Consider the following 14,986-nt stretch of genomic DNA (forward strand, 5'->3'; position numbering starts at 1 on the left):
TTGTTGCAGCATTCTATTCCATCTTAACAGAGCTGACTTTTGAGCCACAGCTGTGTTTTAGCAGAAAGAAGTGATGCTTTGCAGTCATTTGTTAGACAGGAGATACTAGTGCAAATAAACTCTGTGACTGAGCTGGTTGGTTTGCTCACTGACAGTTACCTCTTGCTAACTGGAAGGAAAGAAACTAGCTTAATTGGCAGTTAACAATCTCAACAACTTGCTAACTGGAAAGCTAACTGAGAGCTTTGGCGCAGGGAACGAGTGGGTTGTCCTTTAATCTCAAGGTTGATGGTTTGAACCCCAGCTCTTCCTGTCATTGATCGAGAAACTGAATCACAAGTTGCTCCCCAGACATTTTACAGCAGCCCACTAAGCTAGTAAATGCTTAGAATGGGTTAAATTCAGGTCAAATGTATGTATTGATAAAAGTTCAAGTTTTAAGTCTGAGGCAACAAACTAACTTGAAGACTGGCAGTTAACGAGCAATTTTGCTTGCTTACAATAAACAATCTGACTTGCTATGAAGCAGGTAACAAAACTGCTTACTGGCAATTGATAATTTGTATAACTTGTTAACTTGAAGCTAATAAGCTAACTTGCTGACTTACAATTAACAAGCTTTATAACTTGCTAACCGGAACAAGCTATCCAACTTGCTAACAGGCAGTTTGATACTTTTTGTCTAACTGTCTAACCTTCAAACAGGCAGTTAACAAGCTTTCTAAATTGCTACCTGGAGCTAGCTTTGTTGTTGTGACTGGCTAGTGCTACCGCTAGCATGTTATTGGTTAACTACTCAGCCACAACACCTCATCAGGTAGCCCTGCAATTAGACACCAAGTCACCAGACATCCAGTAACACCTATATCACAAGGACAGCAATGAATCTTGCTGTTCCACTTTATGGTTTGACTCGACACTCTCCCCTGAGATGCCTGATGAATATGGGGCCCAAGAAAAACTTCAGCTGTCTCTGAAATACTTCTTGCACTTGTATGCACTGTGCTATCTGTTTTTTTTTCTCAGTTTACTGCCAAAGAATATATGTTTCCATTGCTTGCTGTGATCCGAGTTGCTTGATTTGACCTAGTCTACTCTCCTCTCCTGTGGCATACCACCAGGTTTTTTTTTATGAGACAGCCTGATGTAAAGCAAGAACCCCATGTGAGCATCCGACTATGGATTAAAGAGGACACTGCTGCACTCAGTTTGGAAATAATTTAACTCAGGGGAAAAGTGATGGCGGACAAGCTCAGAAGCTCAAAAAGGAAAATGGAAGGAAGGTCTGCTGTTGGAGGGAAGCCATGGAGGGCTGGCAGGGACAGCGAGAGGGGGCAGCATGAAAAGCAAGAGGGGATGGAAAGAGAAGAGAAGCGAGATACTTACTTCCCTGTTTATCCGAATCTAAGAGATGCCAAAAGGTGGAAAACGGAGGGCGGAAAACAGAGACAGAGAGAGAGAAAGAAAGACAGAAAGTAGGGGAGGAAACAAGAGCTAGTTATTGTGATTAAAGTCCAGTCAAAGAGGGTAATGAAATGGTTAGAGAGCAGCTTGCCTTGAGGACCTGTGGAGAGAATAATGTTCAAAAGACTGAAATTCCCATGTTTCTACGCAGAGGCTACTTTTGTGCTATAGTATCAATTTCCTCTGAACCTTCCAACCTTTAGCATGCTACATCTATATTTAGCTTTGAGTAAAGAGGCAGAGAGAGACGTTTTTGATCTGAAGCCAGTGATGACACAGAGTTGTCCTTGGTGTTCATAACACAGATGACACATTAGCACGATCTGCAATGAAAGAGGGTATGGTAGGGATGATGCCTCAGGAAATACACGGGATTGAAGACGTTCTCTCAATACTGCACTTGACCAGTGCAGTATTTCTAGAAATTTCACCCATATTGGATGTATCCACACTTCAGGATTCCTTCTTTTTTGGTTATTAGCCAACCTGGTGTTCTCTGTCGTTTCAATCAAACATGATTATGATGACTATAGATGTAGGCTACATGTACTCAGCAGCTTCATGAGATCCGGGAACACGTCTACATTGATAAAAAAGTCAGACGAAGCGGTCCTGCTGTTCTCAACCACTGGGCCGGGGCCCACTGACGGGCCTCAGGGTGCAATCAAGTGGGACGCGGAGGTACTGCCAAATTGTCCGATTTAATTTTTTTGGTCATTTACAAAGCTAGTTATTTGTATATCTAAATGTGCTCATTCATGCATTATTTCAATGACCAGTTACGTCTGAGTATCATCGAGCCAATCACGAAAAATCATCAGGTAGAGACAAACACTGTCATGTCACTGTTAGTTACATACATACAAAGTGATGTGGGAGACAAACCTGTGCCAGGAAAATCTCCAAAGCAGGTGGTGTGGAAAAATGACCCTGAATACATTACATTTAGAGTCATAACGGCAGGCAGGGATGGGTGACGGAAAACAGAACATCTATCTTACATTTATCATTACAGCTGACAGTGTCATAACAGATATTTACAGCCCAGTTTATCTTTTTCCCCCTTTCTTGTGATTTTTTTGTTTTGGTCATTTATTTGGGCAGGTGGTCCTCAGAATGTGTTATGGGCCTGAGAATCCCTGATCTTCACCACTTTATTTGGAGCTAAAACCAAAATTGAGCAGACCCATAATATGACTTGTTGAACAGAACTTTGGCAAAGTTGATGCAGAGTAGGTCTGTAAAATGTGATGGATGTTTACAGTTATGTTTACAGTTATGTTAAACAGTCATGTTTTCTACATCTGACTTTTTACTGTAGCTATGTCGCGGTGTTCAGAGATCTCAGAAATTAACTTGGTGAGTAAAATATTATAGTTACAGATGGGAGAGATGGCGAACACTACCCATTTAAGTAGTTGAAAGTTCCTCAAACTAAGTTGGAAACTGGAATTCTTTAAAGGTGACACGGGCAAATGAACTGGGTTATCAAGACCTCTGCAGTTGACACAAAAAGACAGACAAAGACACATAGTATACAGAGTATAATGAGTTTTAAGCCAAAGCTGGATTTGTCTGCCATTCAAAGAAATTAGGCTTTTGGATGTGTCTGCCCAGCCATTACTTCCCATGCTCCTTCCCAACTTTATCTTATTACAAAGTAATTACTGTTGATTCCAACAGAAGTGTGACAGGCATCGCTACCTCAGCGCCAGAGCAACAAAAGACTGACTGACAAGTGGGTGGTAATAACAGTGAACGCAGAATCTTTCAAGAACTGGTGATGATGGTGTCACATTTGTGATAGGCAACACCTGTCAGCAAACGACGGCAACAAAAGGAACGTCTACAGATGTGACACAAAAATGTCACGTCTTGCTACCCGTGCCAAAGAAAAAAATGATGTGAAACTGCGTGTGAATGAGAGGAGAGAGGGCTGGAACTTCTTCAGTTTAACCTTTTTAAAAAAGCAATGTTCCATTTATTCCAACCTTGCCATCTTCCATGAATCATTCGGAATCATTTCGCCGCAGTGTTGTGAGCCAGGGGTCTTGGCATGACATGCAGGAGGTGCTGTAGACAGCACAGTTAATGACACAAAGGTCCTTGGAGCGTCCGTCCTAATGGAGCCCTCACGGAGCACTAAAGGGGATAAAGTGGCCACGCGCTGCACTGTGAGCTTTGACGTTCCGCTTTAAACCGATGCCACCCACATTCGCTGAGTCAGGCATCCACTACTGATCGCGCCCCTTCTGTCCACTTTACATTTCCTTTTGTTCAGCAAACAAAAGAAAGAAAAAAACCACACAGGGCGTAATACAGCATGCAGAGACCATATCAACTCGCCCTGCAATGAGTGAGAGCTGCAGTAGTCAGTGAAAAAAAAAAAAAGAAAAGGCAAGACTGTTGAGAACTTCTCACAGTCACTCTCAAGTGACTCCTCCATACTATGTGAGCTGCAGACCCCATGGCCTGAGCTGGAGGAAAAAAGACAAACTGTCCTTTAGATAGTTTTGTCCACCTAATGCAAAGCTGCTGAGATCTGGCAGGAGTTCATTTCTGCTGCTGGAACTGTAGAGGCCCCCCCCCCCCCCCGAGACACTCACTCGAGCTGAACTGTAGGTGAGATCAAAATATCTGAAAGTAGATGAAAGGATCAGCCGTGTGATACCGAGCCCAACTACGGTGCAATGTCGCCTTAAAAAAGCATTTGGGTGAGTCACGAGGCCCGCCGCGCCGAGCTTATGGGCTCTTGTCGGATCTCTGCAATAAAATCTCGCCTCAAAGCCTCCGTGTACTAGCACACATTGATATCTTTCTATGTCTTGTGGGTGTAGTTGCTAAATGGGAGTTCAGTCTGAGTAATAGAGAGCTCACACAACCTCAGATGTGGAGATGTCTTCTGGTCAAGCGCCGGGTCAACCACAACAACAGAAGATGACTAGTACGAGCTCTTACGGCGGAGCTGTGGGCTAAGCATAGACGGAGACGAGGGAGTGGGAGGCGAAGCGGGAGAAAGAAATAGGAGTGTGGGTGACTCACGTCTATGTAGTTGGCATTGACGTAATCGGAGCTGGGGTCTGCAAGCAGAGAGTGAAGCTTGACTCGATGGCGATCATCTGCAATGCACAAAAAAAAAGGATTTGGCTTTTATTAATACAAAAGCTCTCATACTGTCAAATGAAATGAAGGTTACGCTGTGGAGAGAGAGGGACATGGACATGCAATAAAAGATCCCCCGACCTGAACCGAACCAGGGACGCTGTGGTTAAATAGCGTGTGTCTTTAACAACTTCACCACTGAATGCCGCGCTGGTGAATAGTTTGTCTCATCAACTAGAGGATATTCTTGCTTTATTAGAACAGTTTGAGTATCATATCTACCAATACAAATTACACTGTCCTCAAAGAAAATAATGCTGGAGACAAGGGTTTGCATCAACATTGCCAAAAAGAGCCTGACACAAGCAGTCAAACGATCACACAGATTATTACAAACACGGGTGCAAGAATCCAATATCTTCTCTACTGATACCTAAGCTAAGGGTATCTGCTGATAGTGAGTATTGATCTGATACCACTGCTCTCTTTCTCTGCAAACCTCACTACGTAGAACTCATTTTAGGAGAGTACAATGTCAACCAAAAGAAAGGATTGCCAAAGCTATGAAAGCAGAAAGCGTCAATAATGTGGATTGATGCTTTCGGGGGTCAGTCCGCAAAAGCTGTGATAACGCCTGCCTCATATACAGCTGCTACCACACCTGGAGAGTGCAATTCATCTCGGGTTCAATTCAGAGTTTTAGCGTCCAAATGTTATTTCTGAGGGTTTCCCGTATTGACTCTGAAAGAACGCAAAAATTCCAGAGAAAACAATTTGCATCCATAAATCATGCATAGTTGCATAAATTCACCATTTACTTATATTCATTTTGCATATTTTTCTGTTTCTGTTGTTAAACTGTAATTATTGAATTGCGCCACACATACCACAAACCAGCCACCCGCTGGGTCTGTGATGAAACCTGTCTCACCTGTTAAAAGCTTCTATCACACCTTAAAGAACTTGAATGACTATTCATGACTCTCATGACTATTAATGTATTCCTAGGGCTGTTCCACATCGACTGTAAAAGAACACCACGCTGCATTAAGATATTGAATGTTCCCGCTATCGAGACTAACATTTCAAAAACACTATTAACAATCAATTGTAATGAATCAAACCGTAATTATAACGAGGGTTATTTTTACTCGAATCAACAGGGAGTAAAAATAATTATTGGGTGGTGTTAACAGACTCTTAAGACACGGTAGTCGTGTCGTTAAATGGCGATGTACTTTACAGTGTATGTATGAACAGCAATAAATGTTAAGATGTGCTGCAACCTCTGGTCAAATTGAGACTGAATCAGAGCCAGGTCACAACAGCATTGTACAGCATTTCCTTCTTGCAGCCTCACAGTACTTACGGTTAAGCAGGCTGTCGTGCCTTCCTTTGGTCTTGTCCTTCTTTTTCGTGACGTCCCAGCCATCAAAGAAACTCTGCAAAGTTAGAGATCACATGTTGAGTCTTAATAAGACAACATATTACAACATCTTTAAACTCACAGTAGAAACGACTTTGCAAAAAGCACTGCAAAGTGTTACCCTAAGGTTGTCTGCGCAACGTCCCTATTATAGCATCTTGCCAAGTCATCAACAGACATCTGCCACAACATAGCGGGGAGAGGCTGAGGCTGAGAGATGACATGCGGCACTGAGAGATGGCTGCGGCCTTGAGGAGGAGGAGGAGGAGGAGGAGGAGGCGTCCCACTGCAGTCATTCTCCTTCTACACACGGTGTGGGGCTCACAGCCTGAAGAAGGCATGGCGCTGTAATACCTCGGTTTTAAACTGCTACATTTGTGACAGCTGTTTATGACACACCCATCTATTAAAGCTGCTGGCGCAACAACATGCGTCATTGAATTTAACTTAATTCTATATGTGAGAGAAGAGCAAGAGCCTAGATGGTCCTGGCTTGAGTCGTGTCATATTCCGTTGCATTTTAATCCACAGCCTGATCTCCCTGCTACATTGTTAGACACAGCCATGCTCTCGAACTGATGCACGGCGTCTCTCATCGGCAGCTGACTAATCCCCCTTGGGGCGGGGGCGGACCATATTGGGACCACCTGAGACCCCGGCAGACTCGCGCAAAGCCAGCTGATCAGGGGATCACATCTGTCACTGGATCCTGTACAGGTAATGACTGATCCAATCCTGCTTAACAAACCTGCCTTTGTCCAGCACGCTGCATTTTCTGGAGCCTCAACAACATTCTGTTCACCTTCTTGGATATTTACACGATTTATTTCCTCTCCATTAGTTTATTAGTTGTATTGGACATGCTCGACACTGAAATAATATACTGTAACATTAATAATTCATGAAAAAGGTTATGATTTATTAATGGCCCATTAATCTGCTTCATCGGGTCTGTATGGGTTGGCAACATTAGCAAACAACCCAACAGCCGTCATCAATTTTCATTGAAATTATGAAATTACCAAGTCTTTGTTGGAAGTCGGCAACGTCAATTCTTTCCGACCAAGCCCCGCCCACTTAAAACAAGTGAGAAAATACAGAAATCTTGCAAACAACCAAAACTGCTCCAACCTCGGCAGAATTGTGTGTTCATGTCGGACCACATCAAATTGAATCCACAGGAGCCATTTAATAGTTTGTTTACATGTCCAACATATGTACCTTCGCACAGCTGATTACAGCTGATCTGATTTTGACAAAAATTGAAACTGCAGCACAGGAATTTGTTTGAGGTCATTCAGAAACAGTTTTGCTAGCACTAATCTATTCATCTTGTTGCTCACAGTTCTTTAAAGCAGCATTGATCCACTTGTTAGCCACTTGGAGGCAGCATAACAAAATAACAAAAAACCATATAACATAAAATTAAGTTGTTAATTTGTTGAATGCAACTTTAATGATCGAAGCTAAGGGTCCCTTAACAAAATGTTGAAACACAAATGTTGGCAGAAACATGAATAAAACAGTCAGATTGAATTTAAATCTAAATGATCAAACTCAAAATTGTAACTGGCCCAATAACTGGCTGGTAACTGTTTGGGCTCTACATCATATCACTTGCAGTGTTGAAGGGAAGCTGCAGTTCCAGGTGAAAAGAAGATGACAGATTTATCCATATCAGGGCTGCATCAGTCATGGAGAATGAGATGATTTCAGCAAATGTGTTTATTCACTGGCTCTGGTTCCAGATGTTGGCTTCCATGCACAACACATATAGTACCCTACCCACACAGAGGGCCTGCCTCATATACAGTGCCCCATAATGCCTTGCAACATGTCTGATCAATGGCAGCAGCCCGACCCTGTGGGAAATAAGGGTTATGAAGTCTGACAGCAGTGTGCACGCTGATCCCCCTCATCTTGTTTATTTCTCCAGGCGAAGGGGAGCCAGACCGACGAGTGAAAAAGTGACCCATATATTGATTTTGTTGGGGGGAAATTTGTGGGGCCCTCTGGGATCTTAATGAATCGAAAAAGTGCATCTGGCTTCCACCAGGTGAATGTGCGAAAAAATAAAGACTCATCACCACTGCTTGATGTGGAGGACATCATGTAGTAACTTCGAAAAGCATGATTAGTCCACACAGCACCAAGTTCAGTATATCTGCATTCTTTCTGTAATGCAGATGCAGTGAAACAGCGTTTTACTTCATGCTCCATAAGTTACAGTAGGCACTGTGGTTGTCTGCAGTAACACAGATATAGCCTTTTTACACTTACTGCAAATAAAATAAAGCACAACATCATTATATGTAGAGGCACGATTTCCCCTAATTTGAACTACAGGACACAGCCAAAACCATGAAACGCAGCCCGAGACCCAAAGTACACACAAGTGCTACGAGACCATCTTTCTTTTCTCACTCCTACCTCATATTCCTGTTTGAAGCCATACCCCTCAGCCGTCTTCATCTGGTTGATGTGCTGGAGGAGGTCAGCCACCCTCACTGCAGGGTGGAGCTGACCCGTGTGATAAGGCGAGCTCTTCCTCCGACAGTGACGGTGGGGCGAGCCTCCCAGCAAGCTGCTGGACTCGTTGACGGAGCTGCGCTGTTCATCTGGGAACATGAACACATACAGTTGAAGGCATGCCGCTGACATTATGCACTCCTCGACGTGGAGTCTGTCCTTTTCTCTTTTTCTATATTAATGTAAACTCGGCTGAAAAGTCTAGGGGGGAGCTCAAAGAAAAACAAGTCCACGCTTCTGCAGAGACGTGAGGGCTGACTGGCACTGCGGAATATTCAAACAGACAAGGAGACTTGCAGGAGATTTCTCTGTTGAGAGCACCTTATGGTCTGGCAGAACAGATTGGATACATGCATTGGAAGTAAACATGGCTGAAGGTCAGGAAGGAGGGAGCTTCATCTCTCTAGACACTTTCTCAAGAGTACCCATATGTTCCGAGCTGTCTTACTTCGAGCGTTGCAGCCGTGGGCATCCATGAAGGAGTGGGCCATCTTCTCGTCCTGCTGGAGAGTGCTCTGCTCCGTCATGCTGCAGTCTAAAGAGCTCAGCTTCCGACTTTTCTCCTGCCTGTAGGACATGGCTGCCTTGTTTATGGCCACCTTCTTCCTACTGTAGAGATGCAGAGAGAGGCAGGAGGATAGAGAGAGAGAGAGAGGAAACGAGAGAGAGGCAGGAGGATAGAGAGAGAGAGAAAGAGAGAGAGAGCAGGGAGTAATAATAGACAGAGGACAGCAGAGACGGGGCAGAATGAGAGAAAGAAAAGCAAAGAGATAAGGGAGAAAAGAAAGGAGGACGGGTGAGGAGATGAGAAATTGGACTGAGGGGGAAATATAAGGGCTACGAGATTGAAACTGGACGAGGGGGAAAGTGCGATTTGGTGATAGCAAAAGAGTGTCAGGGGTGGCGGTGGGGTTGTGGTGGAGATGGAGGAGCGAAAGGAGAAGGAGGTAGGGGGGGGGTGTCTACACTGGAGGATGGGGTGGAGATAGCAATGCTCATTTCCACTCTAGTAATCCTGGGACTACGAAGGGCAAGCAAGGGGAAGATGGCGTCAGGATGTCAGGGTGGCAGATGGAGAAAGGAGTAACTTACGGGTAGTAAGGGTAAGAATAGAAGTCCCTTCTGATTAGCATGAGGGAGGAGGAAAGGAGAGAGACAGAGAGTGAGGAGAAAAAAAAGAAAAGTGACTATGGTTTATCAAGATGGGCATCAGAAAGATAAATGAAAATGCTCAGTGGGTTGGAATGTTCCTAGCAAGCAATCATGAAGCAGGATCAAAGCATAAAGAATGAAGGACGGGCCTGCTGCGCACCAAAACTCAGCTCTGGACCAATGAAAGCTTCATATTCTTTACATTTTCTGAGGTTTCCATAGACTACACCTGCATTGAGGTTGCTGTATTTAGGATCCTGTAGTCATTTCTTAACCCTTTCCTGTAGTAAGTATAATAACTTCTCATGTAAACATCAGAGAACCACTTAATTATTGAATAAATGAATGAAAACATAGGACAGGGAAAATACTATATTTTCAAAGAACTAAAAACGCACTGCATTATTTTTCAACAGTGTGAAAACTGAATTGTTGAACAGTGAGCAGTGAGCAGTGTAATAGGCATCCTTTATTATGCCAAACTTCTCCAAAAAAAGAAATGGTGCTTTTATTTATTTCAATGAAAAAAATATAGGTATTTTAATTTTGTATAGGAAATGGAGGGGTTGATGTGTGTGTCTAGCCTTAAAGCATGTGCAGAAAAAGTTGCTCGCTCCTCCGCTTGCAGAAAGTTTGAAGTTGGTCCAGAGCTGAGTTTTTGCAGCAAACTCTTTTTATTTCTTCGTTTCCATTGCCCGTGTTCGACCAGCACCCCACTGAATTATGCTGCCAGGGATCTGAAATGTTCCTATTGATGACTGAACCAAAACATATTTACGGTATACAGTCCAACTTTATATGAGTGACAATATCTGGTGGCTAAATATAAACACATCTGCTCCCGTTTCCTCCATGCGGCTGTCTAGCGCCTTTTGTGCCTGCGAGATAGGCCCAATGAATCTTATCAGTCACTGCCTCATACCAGACATCCCATTCACTCTCCCTCTATTCTCTTTGAGAAAATTCCTGAGGGCAGAGAAGTTCCTCTTTCCAAAAAAAAAAAAAAAAAAGAAGCAAAAACAACCTTCCTAACCAATTACTAGCCCATCCACTGGCACCTCACAGCTGCTCGCCTCATGTAATTGAGTGGGCAATGGAATAACATGCCCCTTGATGAAATATTTCACACTCAGACGAGCGTTCCACCTTCGCCCCGCGAGCGGAGGAAGAATACACTGCAGGTGCGATCGACGACAGAGGTAATTTGCAGGTGGAAAGCAGCCAACGATTCCAGTGTAAGCAGACTGCATTTGAATGTGCTCAGCCAACACACAGACCTTGAAATTAAAAGATGAGATGAAACACAAAAGCTTGGCTGAGGCAGCGGTGGGAGAATTTGGGATTAATGCTCTACCATTCCACTAACTCTGGTTGTAATTCACTCTCATTGCCAAAATTCTTTCTTCAATAGACCCTCGCTGCCAAGTGGGATCGAGATGAATTTACTGCTTTGGGATAGGCTACGCAGGAACAATAAGACCATTAATGTTTGAGTCTGAAAAACCCATCTCTCATATACTGGCCTGCAGACACGCAAACATTTTCACAGCCACTTACCCCTTCTTGACGATGATGACGATGGCCCCGAGGAGCAGAATGAGGACCACCAGACCACCGGCGCAGGCCCCAAGGATGAGTCCCATGTCTTCGGCATGCTGGGATACCTCCAGCGCTCGCTTGGAGTCCTTACAGGCAGCTGCACCAGTGCGACAGAGAGGTGAGGAAGAGACGGATGCATATCTTACATATACAGCCACTGTGAATGGCTATTCAGCTCTAATCGCGATAACAAATGTGCTGTAGTGGTTTGGCGTCAATGAATCATTGTCACATTAATTTCAGCATAATTACCAAAACAATCAAAAGTGGATTGGCAGTCTATGCTTGTCTAAAGATAAAGATAATATCTTAACAAAATACTGACTCTGATATTTGCTGGTACAGCAGTGCACTGGAATTATGATTTAGTAGCATCTGCAGAGCTAGATAATACTAATGGAAGTGTGTGTGTATGTGTTTTGTTTGCTGAACTCACTCAGCAGGCTTTAAACATCTATCATCTTTTTGCATCATCAACACTGACAGGTGCAGGTGATCATTTTCACATCTAGAAACTCCTCTGCATTGCATTGTGGGATTGTTAGCACATAGTAGTGTAGATGCCACGGACTGTGAGGGCAAATCAATGTCAATATCCGCGAGCATAAATGAGATCCACTCGCGCACGGTGGTAAGTGAAAGCACTCGCAAAAGCAATATGCGTGCGCGGCATTTTCGAGTTGCACGCGCGAGACCTCTACACACCCACGCGCGGATTTCATTTGTAGTCGCGGATACTGACATTGATTTGCCCTCATTATAGACGCTGCTTGTATTTAGTTCCATTGAGGTCATTTTTGAGGGCATACATTCTACACGTTTCGGACATGGCCACCGACATGTTGGGTCTTTAACCTGTTGCATAGGTACCGGAGATTGTACCCTGTGCAGAGGAACGCTTCTTCATAGTGATCATGCACTGAGCTGCCTGCATGAAAATATCTTATCACTGTGATGCTTCAAAGACTGCAGCTCACTTACAAGTCTAATTTTTTTTAATATGCCACCAGCGATGGATACAAAACAGCTGGTGGTGTTGTGGATCTGAGTCTTTCACAGTAATCTTGGCACGGCCATTGCACTGGCAGCAGGACAAGGATCCTCACTCCGTGGTATTAAACGCACCGGGCTGATTCAACCAAGAGGGAGTGAGGTGTGGTAGAGGTCGACGCAAATCTAGTTTGAGCTTTCGCAGGAGAGACAATAGACAGCGAGCTTGTGTATTACTTCTTTTATTGACGGTATCTGAGACGGCACTATTTCACACTATTTCACTGCACTGATATCAGCGACGTCTACAAAGGGGAGCTAAACATGTTTGGCTTTGGGAGAGACGACACTTTGGTTATCTTAGCAAACTGATGCATGCTCTCATTCAGGCAGCCATTTCCCTCCGAGCCATATGTCACAGTCGCAGAGCATTTCTGTCTGCCTTCCCATCTCAGCTAGCCAAGAGCATGAAATCTCCCCTCTATGAATCATCTGGGCTCCCTGTTGTGTCATATCCAAAGGTGAAAAATTGCTATTAACTATGAATGAATTGAAGGAGCATTATTACTCTTCTGGCAGCGCGTTATTCATTAACGAGTCAACTCGCTGATGAGAAAACGAATAAGGTGGGGAATAAAACAAAATGCAGAGAGACGGAACCATTAAAGGGTCTCAGGCATGTATTGATGAGAACATTTCTGCATTTGAACAAAGCAATGATGCTTCAAAAGGAATGTTGGATGCGTTTGTGATTGGCTGAAAAGAGAAAAGAAAAAACCTTTACAGTGAGGTAGAATGCAGAGTTTGGCTTAATAAGCTGTGGACTGGTGGTGACTATAGCTCCTGGCAGACTTGCCACAATCACACAAATCATGCTGGGTGACTCATTCTGCTTTTAGGGCCATTTTTTTTAAATTGGCTATCATAATAAATTTAAAAAAAAAGGAGATCCACAGGGACAACATCACACAGCCCATTACAAAGGAAATTTCTATGTAATGTGTTTTATGATGACCCTGACGGAGGCCATAAGCTGAGATGTGCTGGTATGACAATAACGTTGTTATGTGTTGCAGGAGTTTTGACCCTCTTCAGGAAAGAAAAAGCAGTCAGGAATGGTCTTAAGAGGAAATCCGAGCAGGAAGTAAGTGTCATTGACACAAGCGCAACGCAGATAAAACAAAGTAGCAAATAAAATGTGTATTTCAGTTAAAAAGATTCTCAGAGCAGCAGAACGGTGAGTATGGTGTAATCGTGTTGTACGGGCTGAGGAAACGTACATTTAGCAGTTTCAGAATTTCAGCATTTAAACGGGGGCAGACCACAAAAAAAAAAAAAAATGTACCAAAAATGTGAGTCACATTTTTCTATTTGAAACCCACTCATCTAATATAAGCTGGTTTCAAATAAAGGTCCGGGCCACTTCATTCAACTGTCACACAGATTTTAAGCTACATTTTCAAATGCTGCACATGGCTGATTGTGAATGTGATGCTTTTCTACCGGCTGAGCCGATGTGAATAAAAGCCTGCTTTTGTAGCACAATGGTGAACCTTTCCAGACGATTGGATTTGTAACATGGTCTCACTGTTCCTTCGTGTCAGCTAATGTTGGCCACGTTTCCTCTAAGGACAAAAAAAAACAAAAAAACAAAGAAAAGAAAAGCGCCCGCGTGGCGAGGAGAAATAAAAAAGATCACACTCTCCCACCACTGCAGTGGCTAGGCCAGGTGTGCTGGTGAACACAGCTGGCGGCATCTGTGTGTGGGAAGCTGGTGAGAGGAAATGAAAAGCATCCAGGAACGGTCTTAACGGGAGCTCTGTGGCACCTCTGGAGCAACATCAGCATGTCCTCTGGGCCTGCCTGCCACAGTCGTATATGCACAACTACAGTAAAAAAAAGAAAGAAATGGCTCCCATAAATGCACCTGCAACCCTTCTCTTCCACTTACGTGACACGCCGGCAGACAATAGTAAGGCAGAATTCTTTGATGTCATCGCACTTCAGATAAGAAAGAGTTCGGAGAGAGGAATCCAATTTAACTGCCACCTCTCTCAAGAGCACTACAAACTTCAGACATAATTCAGTGGGGAGGAAGGGAGGAACAACTTCATTTCACCCTCCGTCTCTCTCCCACTCACCTATTGTTTGAACTGAGAGCCTTCTATCTGTGTCTGTCTCTCAAGCAAACACCCCGGGTCGCTTCCTCTCTCTCGGGGAGAAAAAAAAGGATACGTTTCTGCAATCTGGATTTCAAAGGCATCCGAGCCCAAGAGGGGTTTGCCAAAATGTCAGTGTCAGTGATTCAAGAGGAGCGGAGAGAGAGAGAGAGAGAGAGAGCGGACACAGACGCATGTTTGCTTTCACCTTCCCTCCTGTGTCTCTAGTGTGGGAGGTTGGCACGGGGGCATCGTCCCTGCAGCGCCCCAAAACAACGCTAAGTCCGTTTCAAATCCCCCCCCAAAGCAGCGGCCTGAGCCGGGATAACTGTCGAAGTCTGTGACATGCACCCCGCACCACAAAGGTGAACCCACTGGGACCGCAAATATATCCTACAGTATTATCACCCAGAGAGTCACAATTTCACTTTTTCAACATTTTGTTGGCCAGGAAAAGACAATCTGGGGCCTCTGTCTAGCATTCTGAGGACGTAGCTTTATATAACCTTCTTTTTGATACCCTCATAACACTAAATTATAGCGTTGACTTCGGCAGCTCCATTGT

General features: G+C 43.9%; 1 protein-coding gene across 1 annotated transcript in view; it reads right to left on the bottom strand.

Annotated features, from left to right (window-relative positions):
* Positions 1-14,986, bottom strand: part of ptprua (protein tyrosine phosphatase receptor type Ua) — a gene marked incomplete at its 5' end in the record, with an annotated part of 157,091 nt that overhangs the window by 21,353 nt on the left and 120,752 nt on the right. The window contains 7 exons of the mRNA XM_079176640.1: positions 1,387-1,404; positions 4,507-4,583; positions 5,936-6,008; positions 8,423-8,610; positions 8,970-9,130; positions 9,614-9,643; positions 11,231-11,369. Coding sequence (XP_079032766.1) covers positions 1,387-1,404; positions 4,507-4,583; positions 5,936-6,008; positions 8,423-8,610; positions 8,970-9,130; positions 9,614-9,643; positions 11,231-11,369 — 686 coding nt within the window. The remainder of the gene's footprint in view (positions 1-1,386; positions 1,405-4,506; positions 4,584-5,935; positions 6,009-8,422; positions 8,611-8,969; positions 9,131-9,613; positions 9,644-11,230; positions 11,370-14,986) is intronic.

This window comes from Pholis gunnellus (assembly GCF_910591455.1).
Source record: "Pholis gunnellus genome assembly, chromosome: 16".
Taxonomy (NCBI): Eukaryota; Metazoa; Chordata; class Actinopteri; order Perciformes; family Pholidae; genus Pholis; species Pholis gunnellus.